Source organism: Cotesia glomerata, linkage group LG6 (genome assembly GCF_020080835.1).
Source record: "Cotesia glomerata isolate CgM1 linkage group LG6, MPM_Cglom_v2.3, whole genome shotgun sequence".
In the NCBI taxonomy this organism is placed as follows: domain Eukaryota; kingdom Metazoa; phylum Arthropoda; class Insecta; order Hymenoptera; family Braconidae; genus Cotesia; species Cotesia glomerata.
In genome coordinates, this window is record NC_058163.1 from 23,777,845 (window position 1) to 23,802,453 (window position 24,609).

At 25.2% G+C, this 24,609-nt stretch overlaps 3 protein-coding genes across 6 annotated transcripts in view; 2 read left to right on the top strand and 1 right to left on the bottom strand.

The window, feature by feature from the left end:
* LOC123267573 (ADP-ribosylation factor GTPase-activating protein 1-like) overlaps window positions 1–3,212 on the bottom strand; it is a 16,437-nt gene extending 13,225 nt beyond the window's left edge. The window contains exons 1-3 of one of the 2 annotated variants that reach the window (XM_044732278.1): window positions 3,062–3,212; window positions 2,725–2,804; window positions 2,341–2,622 (exon numbers count right to left, since the gene is read on the bottom strand). In XM_044732278.1, the coding sequence (XP_044588213.1) occupies window positions 2,341–2,622; window positions 2,725–2,784 (342 nt within the window). In that variant the 5' untranslated portion in view covers window positions 2,785–2,804; window positions 3,062–3,212. Of the gene's footprint in view, window positions 1–2,340; window positions 2,623–2,724; window positions 3,035–3,061 lie in introns of those variants that run through there. The other variant, XM_044732279.1, reaches the window with a different exon arrangement.
* A 1,636-nt stretch (window positions 3,213–4,848) lies between these two features.
* LOC123267586 (eukaryotic translation initiation factor eIF1) lies at window positions 4,849–8,508 on the top strand. The gene is made up of 3 exons (XM_044732302.1): window positions 4,849–5,261; window positions 5,636–5,793; window positions 7,348–8,508. The coding sequence occupies exons 1-3, from the start codon at window positions 5,234–5,236 to the stop codon at window positions 7,492–7,494; spliced, it is 333 nt and encodes a 110-aa protein (XP_044588237.1). The 5' UTR covers window positions 4,849–5,233; the 3' UTR covers window positions 7,495–8,508.
* Window positions 8,509–10,841: 2,333 nt separating this feature from the next.
* On the top strand, window positions 10,842–23,601 carry LOC123267553 (la-related protein Larp4B). Of its 3 annotated transcripts, XM_044732239.1 has the most exons (12): window positions 10,842–10,906; window positions 11,179–11,229; window positions 14,036–14,528; window positions 14,625–14,874; window positions 16,445–16,585; window positions 17,000–17,224; window positions 17,318–17,460; window positions 19,369–20,438; window positions 20,724–21,189; window positions 22,322–22,499; window positions 22,592–22,695; window positions 23,489–23,601. In XM_044732239.1, the coding sequence occupies exons 3-11, from the start codon at window positions 14,047–14,049 to the stop codon at window positions 22,685–22,687; spliced, it is 3,051 nt and encodes a 1,016-aa protein (XP_044588174.1). In that variant the 5' UTR covers window positions 10,842–10,906; window positions 11,179–11,229; window positions 14,036–14,046; the 3' UTR covers window positions 22,688–22,695; window positions 23,489–23,601. The 3 variants fall into 3 exon arrangements, with proteins under 3 accessions (XP_044588174.1, XP_044588173.1, XP_044588172.1); XM_044732238.1 differs by lacking the exon at window positions 10,842–10,906 and having other exon boundaries at window positions 11,084–11,229; XM_044732237.1 differs by lacking the exons at window positions 10,842–10,906; window positions 11,179–11,229 and adding an exon at window positions 11,581–11,832.
* Window positions 23,602–24,609: the final 1,008 nt, after the last annotated feature.

The window sequence follows — 24,609 nt, forward strand, 5'->3', positions numbered from 1 at the left end:
GCCCACAGATTTCTCCTGGCTGGCACAATTCGATAAATAAAACATATTATGATAAAGATTTTCCTAAAAGTACAACATGAAGACCGGTGGCGTTGTTTGCTCGGTGGGTCTTATATACGTGACTGAATAAAGTAGTCGATGTATTGATACCGAGTATAGCTTAACCATGGTAAAGGAGCTGCGCTTGGCACGTAACTCAGAGATCTGGGTTCGAATTCCCCAGATCTGGGAAGCTGTCTGATTATTTTTCAATTACGAAAAAATCCCCCACTGATAGATCCACTTTCACCTATCCCCGTTCTTTCCCAACTCCTTAAAATTTGATTTACCGTCCATCTTACGGTAAAGAGCCATATTAAAAGCAAATTTTTTAAGGGAGTTGGGAAAGCATGAATAGGGGAAGAGGACACAGTGGAATTTTTCCGTAATTGAAAAAATAATCAGGCTAAGACCGGTTAATAATAGTTAGATTTCTATAAATCTACCTAATTATGTGTGGAATTTTTAAAAAATAGTTTTTTAAAATTATCAGTTAATTAATAAAAAAATCAAAAATTTTTGAGTGTCGGCTAACTTAATTTTCATCGGCTAACTTTAGTATCGTTAAAAAAAAAATAAATAGACAGGGTGGGGATTGGCCTAGAAAACCTGGAAAACCTGGAAATGTCAGGGAATTTGAAATTTCTAGAATAGTCAGTGAAAAGTCAGGGAGTTTTAAATTGTGTCAGGGAAATTTCTAGTTTATTTTAAAAAATAAACTAAAATGCTGTAGAAATAATAAATTATTTCTATAGCATTCTAAAAATCATACTGTAGATAATGTTTAATATTAATTGATGTTATTTAATTTCTTAATTTATATTTCTTCTTTTTTACGATCAATAATAGTAAAAAAACTAAATGTATGGATAATTAATAATAAAAAAGAAGTATAACTTCTCAATGATTAATTATAGTAATAATAATAATATCAATTATTGTATTTTCAAAAGTTATAAACATTTAATCGAAAGAAACTGATCTTTTTTGAATAGTTGAAAATCTGCAAAAAAGTATAACATAATTTATAGTTCCAAATTTTTACTCAATTCTGGATATTAGATATGAATTCTAGCATACAAAAATTATTTTCAAAATAATTTCCAATTATAACAAATATTTGAATAACAATTATTTTTTTGTAAGTTCTGGAATTTTATTTTTGGTCAGGGAATTTTGAAATCAGTGTTCAGTCGCCACCCTGATAGAATACTTTTTACATGCTTTTTATTAGCTTCACTTGTATGTCAGTTTGTCAGTTTGTCAGTTTGTCAGTTTGTCAGTATGTAACTCTCCTTCGCATAAAGAGACTACCATAATGATATTATTTAAATTTTGATTATTATCAACCTAGAACCCAGGTGATGACCTTCCTAGTCATCCTCTGATGACCATCCCGAAGTTATATCTCGAAACCAGGTGTTTTCCTCCGCAGGTTTTCATCGGGAATGGCACAGATAAACCCGTACATCAACCCGGAATCCTCTGATGACCATCCCGAAGTTATATTTCGAAACCAGGTGTTTTCCTCCGTAGGTTTTTTACACGCTTTATATTAGCTTCACTTGTATGTCAGTTTGTTTGTTTGTCAGTTTGTCAGTTTTTCAGTACCTCTCCGTTGGTAATCTGCGCGCCTGCGGCCTTCCTTGGTTCTGGTAGCCGTTTCTCAGGCTCGCTCTCCGAAATCGAACTCTGATTCCCGTATTTATAATATTTATAACAATAATTATTTTTTATTAGCTTCACTTGTATGTCAGTATGTCAGTATGTAACTCTCCGTGGGTAATTTGCGCGCCTGAATATTTTGATAATCAACAAATAATAGTTTAAAAACTAAAAATCACGCTTTTATAAATAAACCAAACTAAAAAGTAAAAATAAATAATAGTTTAAAAACTAAAAACACGCTTTTATAGAAAACCAAACTAAAAAATAGAAAATAAATTTAAATTAAGAATAGTGTTAAAATTTCAATAAATATAAATTAATAATAGTGTAAATAAAAAATGTATTTTATTTTAAAAAAAGCGTGGGTGCTTTTTAAGATATTATCAAAATGATAATCACTCTACTCATATCTGTCAATAAAATATTTATAACTATTGACACCATGCACCTCACGCTTTTTAAAATAAAATACATTTTTTTTATTTACACTATTATTAATTTATATTTATTGAAATTTTTTAATTATTCTTAATTTAAATTTATTTTCTATTTTTTAGTTTGGTTTTCTATAAAAAGCGTGTTTTTAGTTTTTTTAAACTATTATTTATTTTATTGAAAATAAAGTTTAATTACCTTGTCACGATACAGAGCAGACGCTTTAGTATTGTACTTTTTATTAATTGGCATAGAATCATCCCAATCAGGTTGGGACTCAAAAAATTCACGAGCTTTTCTATTACCTCCGACTTTCATTTTTTCCAGCTCGACATCTTTCCACTTATCCATTGATATAGACCTTACGAATGAGAGATGAACACCAAGGCCACGATGCTTGCCCGAACACTCCAAACAGATCCATATCCCATATGTTACAGATACCCATTGAGGATTATGAGCTCCGCACTCAAAACATTTCTACAAATTTATTTTAATAAAATTAATAAAAATAAAAATAGCTCAATAATAAAAAAACTGACAGCAGTAGTTTTTTTAATTATAATTATAAATATTACTCACATTATTTTCATCGTGAGGCTTCAGTTCACCCAAAGCTCGACGTGTTCTTGGACTCGCCATTTTATTTTAACTATTTAAAACTAATTTATTTATTTAATAACTATTTTTAAAAAAACACCAATCGGAGCAATATATTATATTAAATGCCAAGTGTCATAACCAGTTTTTTTTTACCGATGCGAGATGCGAGGAAGTGAAGGCAAGAGCAACAATTCAGGCTAGGCAACTAAATTACTAAATACATCAGAATCTTCTACCGGTAAGTAGTAAGTATGTACAATTATTTATATTTTTTATATTCTTTGCATTAAAACTATTATTATTGTATATACATTACCTCATAAAAAGTACAGTTTCATATTATTTTAAACTATTAAAGTTCCACGTCAAAATACAAGATATATCTATCTTTTATCTACAGTTTTCCCAGCACCAGATGCCGTTGAGAATTGCCGTACATACCATATGTGTTCAATGTCCAATCAATGTCCTTTAAATTGCCCCACTTCTTTGATAATTTTTCAATAAAAACGTTTTTTTTATATGAAAATTAATTTAACAATTTTTAGAATTTTTCTAACAATTAAATTATGGAAAAAAAAATTGACATTTCGAAAATAAAAAAATAAAAAATCCAATATTTTAGAAATAATTTTTTGGAGCAATTTATTTAAAAAAATTAAAAAATTGTCAAGCAACTGCTAACTTTAATCATTTTTTTAGCATTCACTTGATCATTTTTAAATTTTATTTAACAAATAAATCTTTTCTGAAAAATTAGTTTTGAAAAATTGCATTTATAATTTTTTTAAATTTCTACATGTCAATTTTTTTTCTCATTTTTTTTTGCTATAATTTATTTGTTAAAAAAAATATTAAATATCTGCTAAATTAATTCTCACAAAATTTTTTTAAATTAAAAAATTATTACAAAAAAATAAAGAAAAATTTCATTTGTGAAAAACTTGAAAAACTACAAGTGCAATTTTAGAAAAATATATTTTAGTTTTAGTTTAATGAAAGAAAAAAATTAAAAACCTCGGCTAATTTTAGTGTTATAAATTTTCATGTAAAAATTAAAAAAAATTGTCAAGTATTTTTTTTATAACAAAGTTAGCCGAAATTTTTGATTTTGTCTATTTATTAAATTAGTTCTAAAAAATATTTTTTTTTAATTGCACTTACAGTTTTTTAAATTTTTTAAGTCAATTTTTTGTAATAATTTTCTTCAATAAAAAAAATTGTAAAAATTTTTAAATGTCGGCTAACTTAATTTTCATATTTTTTTTTAGGATTGAATTATTTTTTCAATTAATTTTGAATACACAAATAAATTTAATAGTTAAAAAAATTAAATTAACTATTTTTTTATTTTTAATTAATCTTTTAGGATTTTTTTTTAGTTTCTTTGATCATCTGATTACAATTCGAATAAATATATTGAAAATAAATTTTTAATAATTGATTCAAGAATTAAGACACTGAAGTTAACTGACATTAGAAATTTTTTAATAATTTTATAATAATTAAATTATTATGAAAAAAATTTAATAAAAAAATTCCTTATGTGAAAATTATAAAAAATTATAATGAAAATGAATGTAGCAAGTGTTTAATAATTTTAAAAATTTTATAACAAATAAATTATGGCAAAAAAAAATATTGACATTTAGAAATAAAAAAAAATAAAAAATGCAATTTTTTAAAAATAATTTTTTGGAAAAATTTTTTTTGTTAAAAATTTTTATAAAAATTTTAAAAATTGACAGCTGTCAGCTAACTTCAGTACAATTTAAAAATAAACTGCAACATTCACGCTGCTCATAAAAATTTTTGATCTTCTGCTAACTTCAATTTTATCCAAAATCAAAAACTAAAAAAAATTTCTCAACAAATAAAATTAAATAATGATAACAAAACAATAAAATTACAAATATTAATTTTTAAAAAAAAAAATTATTAAGTAAAAAAAAAAAAAGTGATTGTTTGGAATTTATTGTATTTATTGTCGTAATATTGGCACACATGAACTCCACCCAGCACACAGATACTGATGATGCGTAAATATATATTTGTGTGAGTAATGACCGTGATGACAAATGCAACTTTAATTTTCGGCTAAGTTCAGACTTGAAAGAGGAAAAGAGTAAGAGTGAGAAAGAATATAAAGTGGACTTTAGTACATCCTACTCACAGATACATTTTTAATGTTTTACAACCAATAACCTGTCTGTAGTTGTAGTTGTGGTACCACTACACACCATCAAAATCATACCATCATCCTCATTATCGTTTGGATTTACCGTCGTTGATCGTTGTGTCGTTGTCGTCGTGCTAGTCGCCATCGTCATCATTTATAGTTAATTAAAAAAAATTTAAAGGCTCTGTTCTACGGCACATTAATATTTTTTTCAATAATACAAACTAGTATCCTTGTCAAATAAAAAAAAACTATTTGTAATTGCAATTTGCAGTCGTATAACTACGAGGGATCTATTTTGTTTGTCGTATGTCCATCCAGAATCTTAACACATTCGGTGAGTTTTAATGTTTTATATTTTATCCTTTATTTTTACAAACACTACTTTATTTGTCTACTAGATAGCTATCAATAGTCTATAGCAGCCATTATCTAGCATAGAAATATGTAGTACAAAACATTACTGTGAACTAAAAAAATTTTACTCAATAATTCCAGTAGAATAAATTTTTTTTTTTTTTGTCAAAATGGCGGACACGTAGCGTCTTTGCACCATACCACGTAATTTTTCTATTACTCATTTCTATAAATTATCTCAAAGGTTACTTGGAGTCAAAAAAAATTCCCAAGAAAATTTTTCCCACTTTAATTTAAACAAAAATCTTCAAATTGAAACTGATTGATGAGTAATTGAATTTTTTTTTTGTGCAGACCCCTTTGCAGATGCAAACAAGGGTACTGATGATGATGTCCAAGACGGTCTCGTGCATATAAGAATCCAACAACGAAATGGTCGTAAGACCTTAACAACTGTACAAGGACTATCGTCGGAATATGACTTGAAAAAAATAGTTCGAGCATGTAAAAAGGTAAATTATTTTATTTTATTTATTTCATGAAAATTAAAGTAAATATTTAATAATTTTTAGAATTTTTTTAAGAAATAAATTAGTGCAAAAAAAATTGACATGTAAAAATTATAAAAAATTACATGTCAATTTTTTTTAAATAATTTTTTTTGCACTAATTTATTTCTTAAAAAAATTATTAAAAATTACATGTCAATTTTTTTTAAATAATTTTTTTGCACTAATTTATTTCTTAAAAAAATTATTAAAAATTACATATCAATTTTTTTTTAATAACTTTTTTTTCACGAATTTATTTCTTAAAACAATTCTAAAAATTATTAAAAATGCAATTTTTCAAAAATCATTTTTTGGAAGAAATTTTTTTGTTAAATAAAATTAAATAATTATAAAGTGACTGCTAACTTTAATGTCATTATTTTTCCTAAGCTTAAAATCAAACATAATAAATTTTTTATTTGTTTATATTTATTATTAATGCAATGGTCTCAATATAAAGCAATACAGTTAAGAATTACTATACTTAGATATGGCCTTGTCCTACATTTGATCTTTGGTCTACTCTATCACGATAAACGAATCTATTGTATGTCACTAAAATAGATCTTTGTCATCTTAATTACCAATCAAATTTTTTTTTTTAATGTCTATAGACACGGAAAGAATAAGATGACACTGGATATCATCCCAGATTATACTCAGTGATATCTGTAGTGAAAAAAAAATTTCAGATAGTTAAAAAAAATCCAGATTATACTGCGTGATATCTGGATTATACTAGCTACTATCTGAAATTTTTTTTCATTCAATATAATCTGGGATGATATCCAGTGTTATCTTGTTCTTTCCGTGTATTATATATGAAAATTAATAATCATATTAAAGTTAGCTGACACTTGATCATTTTTTTATTTTATTTAACAAAAAAATTTGTTTCAAAAAATTATTTTAAAAAAATTACATTTTTAATTTATTAAAATTTCTAAATGTCTTTTTTTTTTCATTTTTTTTATGCAGCAATTTATTTATTAAAAAAATTATTAATTATTAAAATTATTAATTTTCATTAATTAATTTAGCAGATATTTAATAATTTAAAAAATTTTTTTAACAAATAAATTATGACCCGAAAAAAATTATTTAAAAAATAGATATGTAGAAATAAAAAAAAAATAAAAAATACAATTTTTTAAAAATAAATTTTCAGAAAAAATTTTTTTGTTAAATAAAATTAAAAAAATGTCGTGACAGCTAACTTTATATTACTAAAGTTAGCCGACATTGTTAATTTTTTGAGATTTTTTTTTTTAATATTAAATTAGAACTAAATAATATTTTTTAAAAATTGCACTTTTTTTTTTTTAATTTTTTTGTAATAATTTTTTCAATAAAAAAAATTCTAAAAATTTTTAGATGTCGGCTAACTTAATTTTCATCTAATTTTAATGTCATGTACTTTATTTATTTTTTTTTTTTACAATAAATTTAAACTAATAATTTAATTATTGATATATTTATATTAATTAATTTTAAATAAATAATTTTTTTTTAAAGGAGTTTGCGTGCAATGGGACTGTAGTAGATCACCCAGAGTACGGGGAGGTGCTCCAATTGCAGGGTGATCAACGTGAAAATATATGCCAGTGGTTAACCAAAGCAGGTTTGGCAAAGCCTGACCAGCTTAAAGTTCACGGTTTTTAAAAAAATTTTAAAAACAACCACAACAACAACAACACCAACATCGTCATCAAGCTACAAGAGGAGCAGCAGCAGCAGCAGCAGGCCAATTCCATGTCACCACGTTTAAAAATATTCAATGTCATTACCACCTAATAATCATCTTAAATTATCTGTATCATTTGATTCTATTACTTGTTGATATTTGCTGGTCTGTTATGATCAACTATACGCATACGACAAATATATATTTAAATATATTTCAATAAATGAAAAAAAAAACGTTAAAAAAAATAATAAATAAATAATTAAACTAAATAAATAAAATAAAATAAAATAACGGATATCAGTATAGACAGCGGTAATTTATGTAATCCGAACACTTTTTGTAAGACATTATAGGAAGCAATACTTTTAACAGCCTTATGCTAGATAATCCGAGTAACACTTGAATTATCGCTATTTTCAATTAAAATATTTAACAAAAACATATTTAAAATAATTAGCTGTAATTAGATGAATTTTTGAGATTATTGTACAAGCGGTAGATACAGGTAGCTACGGATGCTTTTAATTTTTGATGATAGTTAATATGTATCTCGGCGCTATTGACGTCTTCAGAGAAGATATTTTCATCTTTAAACAAAATTATTAAAAAAATGAAAGGAAAACTAGCTTAAGCTTTAACCGGCTTTCATCTTTTTAAAAAATTTTTTTTAGATTTATTATCAACTCACTCATTCACTAATTTTATTTTTAAATAAATTCCCGAGAAGAAATAAATTATTCTAGATTTATTTATAAATAAAAATATAAACTCAAATTTTTTCTATAATAATAATAATAATCAATATTTGAGTCTAGTTTTTCCAACTTAAAAAAATACATTTTTTTTTTAACTCTGCTTTAAAGCCAGTGATAGTCGCCGTCACTTTTCTTCTTTTATATTTTGTTTGTTTTATATTTTTTTGTTTTAACTGAGATGAAATACGTAACTAAATGTTCTTAGATAAATAAATTTGAATTCATTTTCCTCAATTAATGATTATTTATTTATTAATACTCCTAAAATATTTTTAATTGTTAAAAAAAAAAAAATTTTTTTAAATTAAACTGTACATAATTATATTTACAGGTAAAGTCTCAGTGATGACCCGATGACGTCATACAAATAGAAATAACGACAGTCGTGATATGTATATATATATATTTATTTATTTTATCTTAAAAATATCAACGATTACGTAATCGGCCAATTAAATATTCAACGTTAAATATTATTGTTTTTTCAGTTATAAAATATTCATTAATTATTTTATTTGAAATTATTTTTTGATAGAAAAAAGAACTTTTTTTTTAATTAAATGATTTCATTTAATAAATTTTAAGTACAGTTAAATGTGCAAACGTAAGTATAATAGTAATAATAATAATATCTAGCGTCCTACAGCATTCCACGCATTTACATATAATGATAAAGTAAAAACAGCAGTCAAGAGTCGAGTGTAAGTAAGAGTATTGAAGTGTACAGTATAAGTAGCAAAAGTATCAGAGTTAAAAGCTCTAATAGGCCCTACTCTTATATATGTTGTATATTTATTTTATTTATGTATGTATCATTATTATGCAAGACCTCATACTGAGACAACAGACAAATAGACTCAAGTAGATAATGATAATTCTGATAATTTCGATTTAAGCTAAAATTAATTATTTTGTTGTGTCATATTTTTGCTGGTGTTTTAAATCTGTCATATATTAACGATGATTCACTATCATCTTCATTTCTTCATTTTTAATTTAGTTATATGAATCATAAATGTTATTTTTTAAGAAGACTATTTTTTATTTTGTAAAAAAAATTTAATTGTAAAGAATTAATTTTTTTTAACAAAAAAAATTTATTAAAAAAATTGCATTTTTAATTTTTTTAAATTTCTAAATCTGAATTTATTTTTATAATTTTTTTGCCATAATTTGTTTATTAAAAAAAAATTAAAAAATTATTATATCAATTTTTATGTGAAGAAAAAAAATTTTAATTAATTTAATTGTGTGAAGAATTAATTTTTTTTTAACAAAAAAAAAATTGCATTTTTATTTTTAAAAAATTTCTAAATCTCAATTTTTTTTTTATAATTTTTTTGCCATAATTTATTTATTAAAAAAATTATCAAATTAATTTTTATGTGAAGAAAAAAAATTTTAATCAATTTAATTGTGTGAAGAATTATTTTTTTTTTAACAAAAAAAAATTGCATTTTTAATTTTAAAAAATTTCTAAATCTCAATTTTTTTTTCTCTGATTTTTTTGCCATAATTTATTTATTAAAAAAATTATCAAATTAATTTTTATGTGAAGAAAAAAAAGTTTTAATTAATTATGAGAAAAATGTATTATTTTTTAATTTTTTTAACAAAAAACATTTGTTAAAAAAATTTCATTTTTAATTTTTAAATCTCAATTTTTTTTATAATTTTTTTGCCATAATTTATTCAATAAAAAAAAATCATCAAATTAATTTTTATATGAAGAAATAATTTTTTTTTAACATTGTAAAAGTTGGCAGGTTTATGAAACTTTCTGTATTTAATATAATGAGCATTTTATTATATAGAGTAAAAAATAGATTGTAACATTCCGTAACGCCTATTAAGCAAAGTTCAATCGCCATTTACATTATCAAATTATCATGAAAAAAAATCTTTAAGTATACTGATAATATGTAATAACAGGAAAAACAATTATGAAAATTCTTGGGATAAAAAAAATAATTTAAATATAAATTTGTAAGTTTAAAAATTAAATTTCCATTTTTTACTAATTAATCTAAAAAAATTTCCATAAACGTGAAAGTAGCTGAAATAGAATTTCTTTAAATAAAAAATTAAATTTATTAAAAAAATAATTTTCAAGAAGAATATCTTCAAATTTATTTAAAAATTTTAAAATTTCATTTAAAATATTTAAAAAGTGCAAATTTTATATTCAAAATTTTCCCGCGTAATTTCTAAAGAATTTAAAAAAATTAAAAATTACAAAATTTTAATCTAAAAAATGACTAAAATAATTTAAAAAAAATAAACAATTAAAGAAGAAATAATAAAAATAATAAATAAATAAAAAACTTCCTTGATATCCGGTTTTTAAAAAAAATAGCGGGAGTATATTTTGCTACGGCTTTAATAGTTGTGTGTTGTAAGATGTCGCAGTACTCGAATTACACATTCTACATATTAATGGTATGTATAGGTATAACAAACACGCTATCAAACACACTACCAACCAAGTAAGTGTACAGGGCATGTACAAGTATGTATATGTATAATCCATTAACCCACAATGCATTTCACTGACGGCATGTGCCTTTCAGAGCGTCGGCCATTTTGTAGTTTCCTTGAGAAATTGGTGTGTTGAGTTGATTCCTTCTTCTCGGTAAGAAAAAAAAATTTATAACAAACGTATTAACGTTATTAAAACTGATTATTATTTAGTTAAAAAAATAATAAAATAATTATTATTATTAAATAATAATTAAAAGACAGAATTCACATTGTCGTGATGTGTAACGCATAACAAATAATAATATATTATAATACAATAAATAATCAGCAAGTAAAATAATAAATAAGTAATGAAAAAATAAAAACAATATTTAATAATAATAATAATATTAAATACGGTGTATTTAAATGTGTTATCGACAGCTACGATTAACATCCTAAAGACTGCGAATTACGTTTAAAGTCTGTAGTAAAGTTAGTACTTTTTTTTTTTTATTATAATATCTAATTTAACTATTTTAATAATTTTGTGTGTTAATTGTGCGTATGTGTATTGGTATGGGTGTGTAATAATTGATAATTATTAAATATTAAGTATAATAATTATTAATTTTTCGTACATTAATGTGTTTCAGATAAATGAATCCATACGTTTTGTCCATGTCGTAGTAATGTATATATATGTATACATGTTACTGAGCTTGTGTGAGATTACATTTAATGTATATGTGTAGATATATATAGACGAGTTAGTGTATATGTATACATATATTGAGGCATATATATCTATATATATTATATATTATACAATCAGGTTGATTTTACGTGGTTTATTGTAAAAATGAATGGTGATATATATTGTTATATACCATACGTATTAAGTGTTGTACTTCCGTAGTGGTTGTCACCTTTTTACAACACTGATTGCGTGCGGTGATCATTACACATTAAAAGAGAGCCCGGCCAAACGTCTCACTCTATATTTGGCCAGTGCTGATATCCAACATATTGCATATCTTGTCCATACATATTACCAATTTATCACATTGTCGTCGATGCGTTTAGTCTACAACGACGGTACTTAACGTTATTATACTGTCTTTTATAAACATATTTTATGTTAACGTAATTTGTCATTATCATCATCATTACTACTTATACTGTTGCCATTGTTATTACTATTAAATTTTCTATCAATATTTATTTATCGACATTGATATTAATTTAATATCACTCTTATTTATTTATTATTATTTTTTTTCTTCATTATTCTGATGTAATTATTACGTTGATTAATTCTTGGTTTCAGAATAATTTTCAAAAAATTATTACTATCATTATTAACGTATGATTCATCGTTATTATAATAACTATTATTGTTCTCCATTTTGAAAACAGCTATTATTTTTTTTTTCATCAAAAAATACATGTGTTTAATTTTTTTTTTTTTAATTAGTGTTAGCTTCTTTATTTACTGATAAAATATTAATGATACTTAAATTAGTCGATGATTTTTGATTTTTTTTTTTATTAATTAAAAAAATATTTTTAGAAAATTGCACTTATAGTTTTTAAAATTATTTTTCAATAAAATAAATTATAAAAATTTAAAAATGTCGGCTAATTTAATTTTCATAAATATTATTGTTATTTTTGAATTATTTTGATGATGGTAAAAAACAAGTTTGGTTAATTTTATCTAAATATTTTCGTCGAATTGGACTATCAACTGGTGATTAAAAAAGTAATAATTATATAATTCAGAGAACGTAAATAAATACATGCAGACAAAAATAATAATAACACTATAAAAAATTGTTATCACGTATGAATCAGTATGACAAAGTACTCATTTTAGTATTTCTACAAATAATCGGTTCATTATTAATTATTACACACTAAAGTTGATGAATTATTACAGTTAATTAAATTTTTATTGAATTTTTATTAACCAGGTATTTTATCTAACTTCCTAATGTGTATTTTAATAATGACACTGAAGTGGACAGATATTAAAAATTTTTTTAGAAATTTTATAGCAATTGAATTAATATAAAAAAAATTTCATTAAAAAGTTTCACATGTAAAAATTACAAGTGAAAATTTTTAGAAGCATTTTTTTATTGTAATTGATTTATTAAAAAAATTTTTTTAGTTCTAATTTAATTAATTAAAAAAATTTTTAATATCAACTGATTTTACTGTCAAATTATAAAAAAATTATTAGTGGAAATTTTTATAAGAATTTTTTTTACTAAAATTAAGAAAAAAAAAAAAACAAAAAAAATTAAATTAGCCGACGTTTAAAAATTTTTACTTTATTTTGTTGCAAAATTATTTTTAACAAAATTTCACATGTAGAAAATTTAAAAAATTATACGTGCAATTAAAAAAAATGTTTTTTTTAGTTCTAATTTAATTTTAAAAAAATCAAAAATTTTTGAACTTCGGCTAATTTAAATGACACTGAAGTTGACAAATATTGAAAATTTTTTTTAGAATTTTATAGCAATTAAATTATTATAAAAAAATTTAATTAAAAAGTTCCACATGTCAAAATTAATAAAAATTACAAGTGAAAATTTTTAGAAGCATTTTTTTTATTGTAATTGATTTGTAAAAAAAATTTTTTAAATTAACAGCTGATATCTAACTTCAGTATTATTATTAATGAAAAAAAAAATAGTGAATCGTAAAAAAATTAACTAGGAATATACACGGAAAGAACAAGATGACACTGGATATAATCCCAGATTATACAGTGATATCTGTGGTGAAAAAAAAATTTCAGATAATAGCTAAAAAAATCCAGATTATACTACGTGATATCTGGATTATACTCATTGTTATCTAGATTATACTAGCTACTGTCTGAATTTTTTTTTTCACTCAATATAATCTGGGATATCTGTGGTGAAAAAAAGTTTCAGATAGTAGCTAAAAAAATCCAGATTATACTGTGTGATATCTAGATTATACTCATTGTTATCTAGATTATACTAGCTACTGTCTGAATTTTTTTTTCACTCAATATAATCTGGAATACCTGTGGTGAAAAAAAATTTCATATAGTAGCTAAAAAAAATCCAGATTATACTGGGTGATATCTGGATTATACTCATTGTAGTCTGGATTATACTAGCTACTATCTGAATTTTTTTTCACTCACTATAATCTGGGATAATATCCAGTGTCATCTTGTTCTTTTCGCGTAAATTATGATAATTAAAGTGCATTAATGATTCCATTGATAATTATAAATATTTTGTTTGTTTTTAAGGTTACGTGTACATGAATGGGGACATCGGGAAGCTCCCACCAGGGGCGGTTTACCCAGCCACCCCTGAACCCTTGGGTTCCGTCGGGGGTACAGTTATTGCAAACACCAGCTTAGATTACAGTGTCATGAACGGAGGATCTGTACCAGGCGAACTAATGCTCGACCCAACTACCATGGGTGGTATTGAGCCTTCGCCTCAACACTCGATAAGATTAAGTGGTACTGTTGGTGGTCTAGCTGGCTCTGCTGACATTGCTGGTAGTACCAGTGATGGCGGAGGCGGTGGTAATCCTCCTTCAATTGCCGGTGCTGCTCCTCCAGATGTTGCCGGTGCTCTGAGAGTTGGAGTTAACCTTGGTTATGTTCCTGTTGAAGTTAATCCTTTGGATGTTCAAATGTCTCCAGCATTAATGACTGATTTACCGACATCTGGCATTCCATTAGATCAACTTAAACAAATGCTCTCTTCACAGCTCGAATATTATTTCTCTAGGTATGATATTTTGATTTTTATTTTTTTTTTTTTTTTAATGAGTACTTGGTACTTGGGGTCATCGGTCTTAATGATGGTTTATTTTATGTATTACAGAGAGAATTTAGCAAATGATACATACTTATTATCACAAATGGATAATGATCAATATGTGCCCATATGGACCGTCGCAAACTTCAATCAAGTTAAAAAATTAACTAAAGATATTAAATTGATTACCCAAGTGTTACGTGAATCGCCAAATGTACAAGTTGATGAAGAGGGACAAAAAGTTAGACCTAATCATAAACGATGTATAGTTATTTTACGGGAAATTCCAGACAACACACCATTGGAAGAAGTCAAGGTTTGTTTATAATAATAATAATAATAATAATAATAATAACCTATATTATTAATAATAATTTATTTTTTTTTCTTTATCATTATTATTGAACAAAAATTTTTTCAAAACATTAAAAATTATTAATTATTCTAGTTTTAAATCAATAATAATAATAATAATCTATATAATTAAGAGAATAAAAAAAATTTTATGTCCAGAATAGTCACATAATAACATCGGTTTTTGTAGTGAAATTTAGTGTCATTGCAAAAGTCGACTTGAATTTGTGCCTTTTCAAGGTTTCATATCATTCTCACCGATATTCAAATTATTATGATTATTATGATACGAAAATTCTCTATCTCTAACCACATAATTAAGAAATGACCTTGTATCTTGTGAACTATTGATATTTTTAAAGATATAAGCTCATCCCGATGTTACCCTTATCAAGAGCTTTCATTTGAGTACCCACATCAACTTTTTCATATATATATATATGAAAATGCATGTGGGTACTCAAATAAAAGCTCTCGATAAGTGTAACATCGAGATGAGCTTATATCTTTAAAAATGTCAATAATTAAGAACTGATATTGCTATCTTGTCAACTAATGATATTTTTTAAGATATAAGTTCATCCCGATGTTACACTCATCAAGAGCTTTAATTTGAGTACCCACATCAATTTTTCATATATTTTATATATTTATATATATGTATATATGAAAAACATATCAAAAATGCATGTGGGTACTCAAATAAAAGCTCTTGATGAGTGTAACATCGGGATGAGCTTATATCTTTAAAAATATCAATAATTAAGAAATGACCTTGTATCTTGTCAACTACTGACATTTTTAAAGATATAAGCTCATCCGGATGTTACACTCATCAAGACCTTTCATTTGAGTACCCACATCAATTTTTCATATATTTATATATATTATATATATGAATATTAGGGTGTGCCAAAATGTAACTTCCTTGATGGACCTCTTAAAATTGAAATTTTGAGTTCCGCTTTTAACAGGAGTTGTGTTTGAGCATTTCCTGACATATTTTGAGCGTTAAGAATTCATTTGATTTTTATAGAATTTTTTAACAGGAGTTTTGTTCGGCCATTTTTGCTGGGATTTCAAAATTTCAAAATTTGGCCGAACAAAACTCCTGTTAAAAAATTCTATAAAAATTAAATAAATCCTTAATACTCAAAATACGCCAGGAAATGCCCAAACACAACTCCTGTTAAAAGCCGAACTGAAAATTCCTATTTTAAGAGGTCCATCAAGGAAGTTACATTTTGGCACACCCTAATGAATATATGAAAAATATATGAAAATGCATGTGGGTACTCAAAAGAAAGCTCTTAATGAGTGTAACATCAGGTTGAGCTTATATCTTTAAAATCGTCAATAGTTAAAAAAAGTACAGTGCAATTTAACAAAATTAATTATTTAATAAAGCAAAATTTTGTTTATTTATAGTTTACAAATTACGGCAGTCACATAGTGACTGCAAGGTTGTTAGTAATAATGATAATAGTTTATTAAACTACTTAATAATATTTAATTTGTTTTCTGTTTATTAGAATTTGTTCTCGGGAGATGGGTGTCCAAAAGTAATATCATGTGAGTTTGCCCACAATAGCTCATGGTATGTTACTTTTGAATCAGATGAAGACGCCCAGAAGGCCTACAGGTTTTTACGCGAAGAAGTTAGAGAATTTCAGGTGAGTTACTCACTTTTCAAAAAACAACAACCTCCAGAGAAATATTTAAATATCTACCTTCTAATTATCATGATACTCTTCTTAATATTATTCATTCATTAGTGATAATAAAACGTTCAATTTTATCAATTTATTATTTTATCACTTTTATTTATAATTATTCATAAAGTTTTTTGTAAATAAATGAAACTACATATAAACACCACTTGAACTCATGAAACGATGGAAATATAGACAACATGGCCTTTAAACTCATGAGTTTGAGCTGATAAAAGGTTTATCAAATAAATACGTAATTGAATGACAAATAAAAAATTTAGTGACGTGACTGAAAAATTACTATAAAAATATCTTTAATTCTATATTAAATATTCATATATGCATATATTTATTTTTTAATGTTTCAATTAACAGGGAAAGCCTATAATGGCTCGCATAAAAGCTAAACCAATGAACAGGCTACCAATTCCTACGGTGGCTGGAGTTAGTAGCATAAAAAACGGCTTTCGAACTCCTCCACCACCGCCAGTTTTTGATCCAAGTAGTTATCCACCTGGTCAACAACGCTTCCTATACACCAATGGTACTACCATGCCCCAAACCACAATACCGCCATACCCCAACCAGATACAGGTCTACGTAAGTACTTAATAATCTTTATTAAAAAACTATATTTAATTTTCTTCAATCCCGTTCTTTATTTATTTATTAAAATAATTTTTAATAAATTAGCACCAGCCATTTTACACTCCATCGATGATGCACTGGGGTCCAGCAAGTCCGGCTTATTTCGACATGACCAGTGTATTCACAATGAATGGAATGACACCGCACAATTCATTCAAACCACACACAAGGTTTAATCCACGAAATAGGTAAATTTTTGTAATTATTTACAAGTGGAGTCCACCATTTTAATTATCATTTTTTTTCAACAAAATTTATGCTCTATAACTCGAATTTTAAAAGTGAAAATCTATAAGTCGAAGTTATCAAAATATAGAAACGTTTTTCTCCGAACTGTCCAAGTTTATCAAGAGTTTTCTAACGCAACCTCTTATCTCAAAAATGACAATTTTAGAAATGAGGTAAAAAAAAAAAATAGCTTATAAAAAATTAATATTCATCTAAATACAATATTTATCAATTGTATTTTCTAAAAATACTATTCTATTTATTATTTATTATTAATCTGGTTTATATTTTTTTTTCAGTAACGCGTTTATAATTAATTATTAATTTTTTAGCTGAAACCTTTCATCTTCAAAAATTAAGATACGTGGTTGAGTTAGAAAAGCCTCGTTATAGCAATCAAATCTAAATTCCTATAAGAATTTTCAATGCTTCTTATATTCTTGTTTGTTTTGTAATGTATATTCTCTCTAAATTATTTTCTTGCAAATCAAATGTTTTCTTTATTTTTTTGGTCTACTTGCAAATTTTGAACATCTTAATTCGAAAACTCTTTAACTCGAAGTTTTTATCACTTTCCTTGAAGTTCGAGTTATTGAGAGTCCACTGTATTTACAAGTCGGGTCCATCATTTTAATAATAATTTTTTTCAACGAAATTCTTATTTGATTTTATTGATATTTTTTTTTTAGATACATAAAAAAATGAATAGTTTAAAAAAAAAAGTTGACTATCACAATTTTAATAAATTTTACTAATTTTCCAAAAAATTTATAAATTTTTTTGAAAATTATGATATTCAACTATTTTTTGTTTTAAATGTTTGATTTTTTATGTACTTTTCAAAAAAAAAAAAATACATTAATAACATCAAAAAAAGATAAAATAAAAATTTTATCCAAAAACATGAGAGCCAAAATTTTTTCCATCTTTTGAAGGCAAAAAAACTATCGAAATCTTTATTTTTTTCTTTCATAACATTTTTTATTATAAATCCGCCTTAAAAATAAGCAGATTCAAAAAAACAAATTTGAAAATTTTTTTACTCAAAAATTGACATTTAAAAATTTTTTTTTCTCTTTAAATTATTCTATTTTTTATTAATTATAAGAGAAAAACCACAAAATTGTTCTAAAAAATTCTAACAATAATTTTCACTCCTAAAATTAAACTATTAAAATAAACAGTAATGCTACTCTAATTTTTTTCAACTTTTGAAGGCAAAAATATTGAAATCTTATTTATTTTTCACTACATTTTTTATTATAAATAGTGTTTTATTATAAATAGTGTTTTTAAAAATTATAATACAATCATTTTAACCAGCTCACTATTTTACTGTTATTTGAGATTTATAAGAAAATCGAATACTCTCATCTTAAAAGCTTCTACACCAAGAGAATTATAAATTTCAGGAGGTAGATTTTCCTTAAAATTGTTCTAAAAAAATTCTAACAATAATTTTCACTCTTAAAATTAAACTATCAAAATAAACAATAATACTAATTCTAATACAGAAAAAAAAACTTTGAAAATGTTAATTTTTCACCTAAATATTTATTTATTTATTTATTCAAACGCCATCGGCTTTACATAAAATAAATTTGGTTTTAGTTTTAGGTAAAAAAAGAAAATAAAATTAAAAAAAGCCTTAAAATTTCGTTAGAATTTAATTTAAAATAAATCAATTTCATTAACTTTATAAGTTCAAATTTTTAGCAGTATAGAAAAATATCTAAGTAATTATTACAAAACGAAATAAAAATATTAAAAAAAGGGTGGACCCCACGTAAACAATAACCATAAATTTTTCTCCAATAACTATTAAATAACCGACAGAATAGTTCTATAGAATAAAAAAATTTTTTTAGAAACAAACACAGAAATGGATCAGACAGAGGTGGTCCAATAGACAGTGGTATGTCACACATGAGTCGTATGAACCATCCACCAAAATTGAATTCCAATATGCATACCAGCAATAACAACAACAACACCAATAACAATAACAATAACAACAGCAACAATAACAATACTCCAACAACAGCTATTACCACTACAAATAACCATAACAACAACAGTAATGGAAATTCCGGGAATAATTCAATAATAACAACAGCAACCACAACATTACCAGTTTTATCGTCCAACTATTCAGCGTCACCAAAATCAACGTCTTATCACCACCATCATAACCACCACCATAACCAACATCATCAACAGAAACACCACCACCAACAACAACAACATCACCAGCAACATCATCATCAAATAAGCGGCACAAAATTCCATACATCCTCAGCATTGTCATCGTTATCCACGCTGTCATCTTCATCGTCATCATCATCCTCATCTTCATCCTCCTCGTCTTCGTCATCGCCTCACACTCTGTCTTCAAGCGTGGCTGGCGACACCCACTACTCAGGCGGTAATATTTCCAAAGCAAATGTCCATGATAATGAGCCTTACCATCATAACTATAATTCTATTGGTAGTAATACTTTTAATGCCAATACTGACCGAGATGGTGACAGAGATCGAGATCGTGATCGTGATAATAAAGGTGAACGCGAGAGAGGATATAATAGTGAGCGAGGAGACAGAGAAAGAAGTGGAGGCAGCTTGCAATACCGTTATCGTATTCACCGCAGGACCAAAGATCAAGACAACGCTATGTCTAAAAGCAACAGCACATTGCCGTCTATTCGCGAGGGCAATCATTCAACTGCTGCTGGAGGATCTGGTGTTGATAGGAGCGATCGTGATAGACACGATAGAAGTGCTGCTAGTGGTAATAATTCTACCAACAGTCATCATCAGCACCATCATCATCATCAACATCAAAACCAGCACCATCATCATCCACACAATTATCATCACAATAATGCCAATAATTTCCATAATAGCAACAGTGGCAGCAGCAACAGTGGTAGCAACAGTAATAATAATAATTATAATTACAACAACAGTAGTGGTGTCAATAACAAAGATGTTAGTAGCAACACTAACACATCCTCGGCTTTGTCGTCGTACAACAATCGTAGTGTTGTACAATTTGATTTGGAAGCTGCGGCATTTCCACCTTTACCTGGTCTAGATCCTGATTTAATAAAATCACACGGTACTGCCAGCGAATCGAGTACGGTGATTGAGTATAGTAGTAGTAATAGTGGTGGAGGTGGAGGTGGTGGTGGTGGTAGTGGTGGTGGTGGTGGTGGTGGTGGTGGTGGTAGTAACAGTAATAGTAATAGTTCTAGTAGTAATGTTACTGTAAGTGGTGCTGGTGGTTGTACTAGTGTTGCTGTTACCGCGTTACAATCACAGAATAGGCTGGCAGATGTTGTTAAGGGTACGGCCAAAATAAAAAGCACAAAAGATATGACATTGACTATGTCCAAGGAGGGCCAGATATCATTTTCGACTTCTTCGATGTCATTTGTACCGACGACGGTTGGTGTTCAGCTTAATAGCAGATCTACTAGTCCAGGATCAGTTATTAGTGCTGCTGGTACGGCTACTGGTGTTCCTGTTACTGTCGCTGGGGTACTAGGGCTACCGATTGATGATCCTAATGTTGTTATCGCTTCGAGTGGATCTGTTTTAGCTGCTACTGTTGTTTCCGGGGCAGGCAATGTTACTAGTGACAACATTTACGGCACTGTCACTCTCACTCCCCCGTCATCTCCCAATAAGTGAGTATTTTTTTTATTGATGGATATTGTACAAGTTGAATTAACAAAAAAAAATTATTAATTCTTGATATTGCTTCAGTTAATTAATTAATTAAATTATTTATTTATTCAAACGCCAATTGGTTTTATACATTATGAAAATTAAGTTAGCTGAAATCTAAAAATTTTTAGAACTTTTTTTTATTAAAAAAATTAAAAAAAAAATTCATTTTTAAAAAACTTTAAAAACTATAAGTGCAATTTTTTAAAAATATTATTTAGTTCTAATTTAATAATTAAAAAAAAACTTAAAATATTAACATTTTCGGCTAACTTTAGTATTATTTATACATTAGGTTTGTTTAAAGTAAATTTAGTTTTAGATAAAAAAAGAAAATAAAAATAAAAAAGGTATTAATATTTTTGGGTAGAATTTAATTAGAATTTAATTTGAATTAAATCAATTTTATTTACTTTATAAGTTCATATTTTTAGCAGTATAGAAAAATATTTCGGAGTAATTATTATAAGACGAAATAAAAATTGCACTTTTCAAGAGACTAGCGGTGAATGGTTAGAAGCAGTCGTTTATTAAATAATGGCTTGAATTAAGTTTGAAAAAAAGTAAAAAATTAAAATTTTTTTTATAATAATAATTAAATAAAAAATTTATTTAATAATAATTAATAAAAAAATTTTTAACAATAATTAATAAAAATTTAATAAAAAATTTTTTAACAATAATTAACAAAAATTTTTTTAATAATAATAATAATAATTTTTTTACTGAAAATAATTTAATAAAAAATTAAAGTCAATAAAATAAATTGAATAGAATTAAAAAAAAATTTATAAATTCTTACTATTGCTTCAGTTAATTAATTAATTAAATTATGGCTTTAATTAAGTTTGAGCTAAAGTAAAAAAATTAAATTTTTTTTTTTAACAATAAAGTATTAACAAAATTTTTTTTTTAACAATAATTAATAAAAATGTTTTTAATGATAAAAATTTAATAAAAAATATTTTAATAATAATAATTATTATTATTATTATTAATGAAAATTTTTTTACTGAAAATAATTTAATAAAAAATTAAAGTCAATAAAATAAATTAAATTGAATTAAAAATAAATTAATTTACTTTTAACAGATCTATTAAGACTGATGACACAAACTTGATGGTGAACGGTGTGGACGAGGCCATAAGTACAAAATCCCATGCTGCTGAAAAGTCTGAGCCAGTAATGAGGTGCAATTGTGACAACATCCCTACTGTCCCACAGAATCCTCCTCAATTACAAACAGGAGTGGCCTCCGCCTATCTTTTAGTAAGTTATTTTTTTAAATAAAAATTAGTAACCAGCTTTTCTAATTATAACTAAATAATTAATTAATTAATTAATTAATATTCAATCCTTAGGACCTCAACAGGCCAAGCTATGCCCAAGTAGCTCAACATTGTCGTGAACAACCTTGTACCAAACACAAACTAGATGAAAAAGATACAAATGAATAACCCACTATGTAAGTTTAACGAATTTTCAATATTTCAATACTCAATACATTGACATTTTTTTTTTAAATCGATTGTTTTAAATCTTACGGGCTGTCATATTATATCGAGCTTAAGTAAACGCCCTAAGTTGAGTAGTATCAGGGCGGAGCCACGCTCATAAAGCGAATAAGAAATATAAGCGTAATAATTTACGTTTATTTATCACATAATTTATTTTTTATAGTGCTTAAAATACAGAAAAAAATTAATTAGTCATTTTTTTACTCTTGTGTAGTTAAAAATTATTGAACTCTTTGAATCGAGTTTTTTTTATTTATAATTGAAAACTTGCTTTGTCATTTATAAAAAATGTAATTAAAAAATTAAATACAAATATTTTTCATTTTTAAATGAACATTTTAAATATTCACAGTATTATTCTTAATATTGTTCAATAATTTGTTATATTTCTTTTGATATTTCAATAAAACGTTGAAAATTTTTGCTGTGCCTATTGCCATATATTTTATTAGTTCAACTACTGCTCCCGGAGTGTTCAACTACTACTCCTTTCATAGTCTATTTTAAAAACGTTGTCAAATTATAAATTATCTGCGTTATTTTGCGCTTCAATCAATTCAAAATTGTTTATATTTTCATTAAAATCACTAATTTGAACTAATAATTACATCTTTATGTATTCAAAGTAGGGTCAAATAAGTTTTACTTTAAAACCTGTTCAACTACTGGGTACTTTACCTTAAAAAAAAAAATTAAAAATTAAAAAATTAAAGAATTATTTAGTTTGTATTTTTATTTCAGGCGTTTCTGCAATTGATGAAAAAGAAAACTAAATATTCTGCTGTCATCATTAGTTTGTTTCTTTTCTTTTTTTAACTAAATAAAAAAGGAATAAACGAACGTTAAATGAAAAAGAAAACACTCGATTGCTGCTGCTTGTATTTTCAACAGTGATTTTTATTCAGGTTGTACAAGTGTTTACGAAAAGCATAATAACTTTTTACATTGTACAGTGATTTTGCCTATATTATTATTATTATTATTAATATTATTATTGTATGAGAAACAATATTTTACGTTTCATAATTTATTAATATTAATTAATAGATTAAAAAATTGAATAATTTTTCCGCAAAGTAAAAAAAAACGCTTATAAATGCTTATAAAATAATACATTGATTCAAAACTGAAAAAAAAAAATTCAGTAATTTTAAGAGTACATATTTGTTAATTTATTTAACGAATTACTCAAAAATTGTAATAAATTAAATATGATTTATTACTTATTATTTTTGTTTTCATATTTGGTTTTTAATAAAATAAGAAATTAAATAAAATAATAATAATAATTACAATAATAATAATATAAACAATAATAGATAGTTTTGTGCCAAAATCCAAAATCATCAGGACACAGTGTATATCTTAAGCAACGAATGTGTTTATAAAATAGTCATTTTTAAAAATTGAGAAGCGACAACGAGAGTGGTAGAAAAAAAAAAGGAATAATTTTAAACGAAATATTATTTAAATAACAATAACAATAGTTTTATCACAATAACAATAATGTTATTTAAAACTTAGTTAAGCGTAAGTTATCTTTCTTCATTATTTTTTCTCTCGTATAACATTACAAACAAAAGATACCACACCTCATATTTGATAAGTTATAAGATTGTTTTTTTTTTTTAGATTGTAAAAATAATTAACTATCTTTTTTTTTTAATTTATATTTGATTGGGAATTTTTCTTAACTATTGGTTAGGTGTTTTATTTATTATTTTTCCTTTTTTTAAGACACATTATATATGTAAAGATTGAAATTTATCAGCACAAAAATTAAACATTTGATTGCTTTTATTTTCAATATTGATATATACGATAGATATTCGTACCAATGACTTCCATAATGTTTAAAGGAA

Excerpts from the sequence above, each read along its gene's own strand:
- LOC123267586 (XM_044732302.1), top strand. The coding sequence starts at position 5,234 with ATGTCCATCCAGAATCTTAACACATTCG. Across the intron at positions 5,262-5,635 it reads CCAGAATCTTAACACATTCG|ACCCCTTTGCAGATGCAAAC; the intron begins GTGAGTTTTAAT and ends TTTTTTGTGCAG. Across the intron at positions 5,794-7,347 it reads TAGTTCGAGCATGTAAAAAG|GAGTTTGCGTGCAATGGGAC; the intron begins GTAAATTATTTT and ends TTTTTTTTAAAG.
- LOC123267553 (XM_044732237.1), top strand. The coding sequence starts at position 11,811 with ATGCGTTTAGTCTACAACGACG. Across the intron at positions 20,439-20,723 it reads CAACAGTGGTAGCAACAGTA|GTGGTAGTAACAGTAATAGT; the intron begins ATAATAATAATT and ends GTGGTGGTGGTG. Across the intron at positions 21,190-22,321 it reads CCCCCGTCATCTCCCAATAA|ATCTATTAAGACTGATGACA; the intron begins GTGAGTATTTTT and ends TACTTTTAACAG.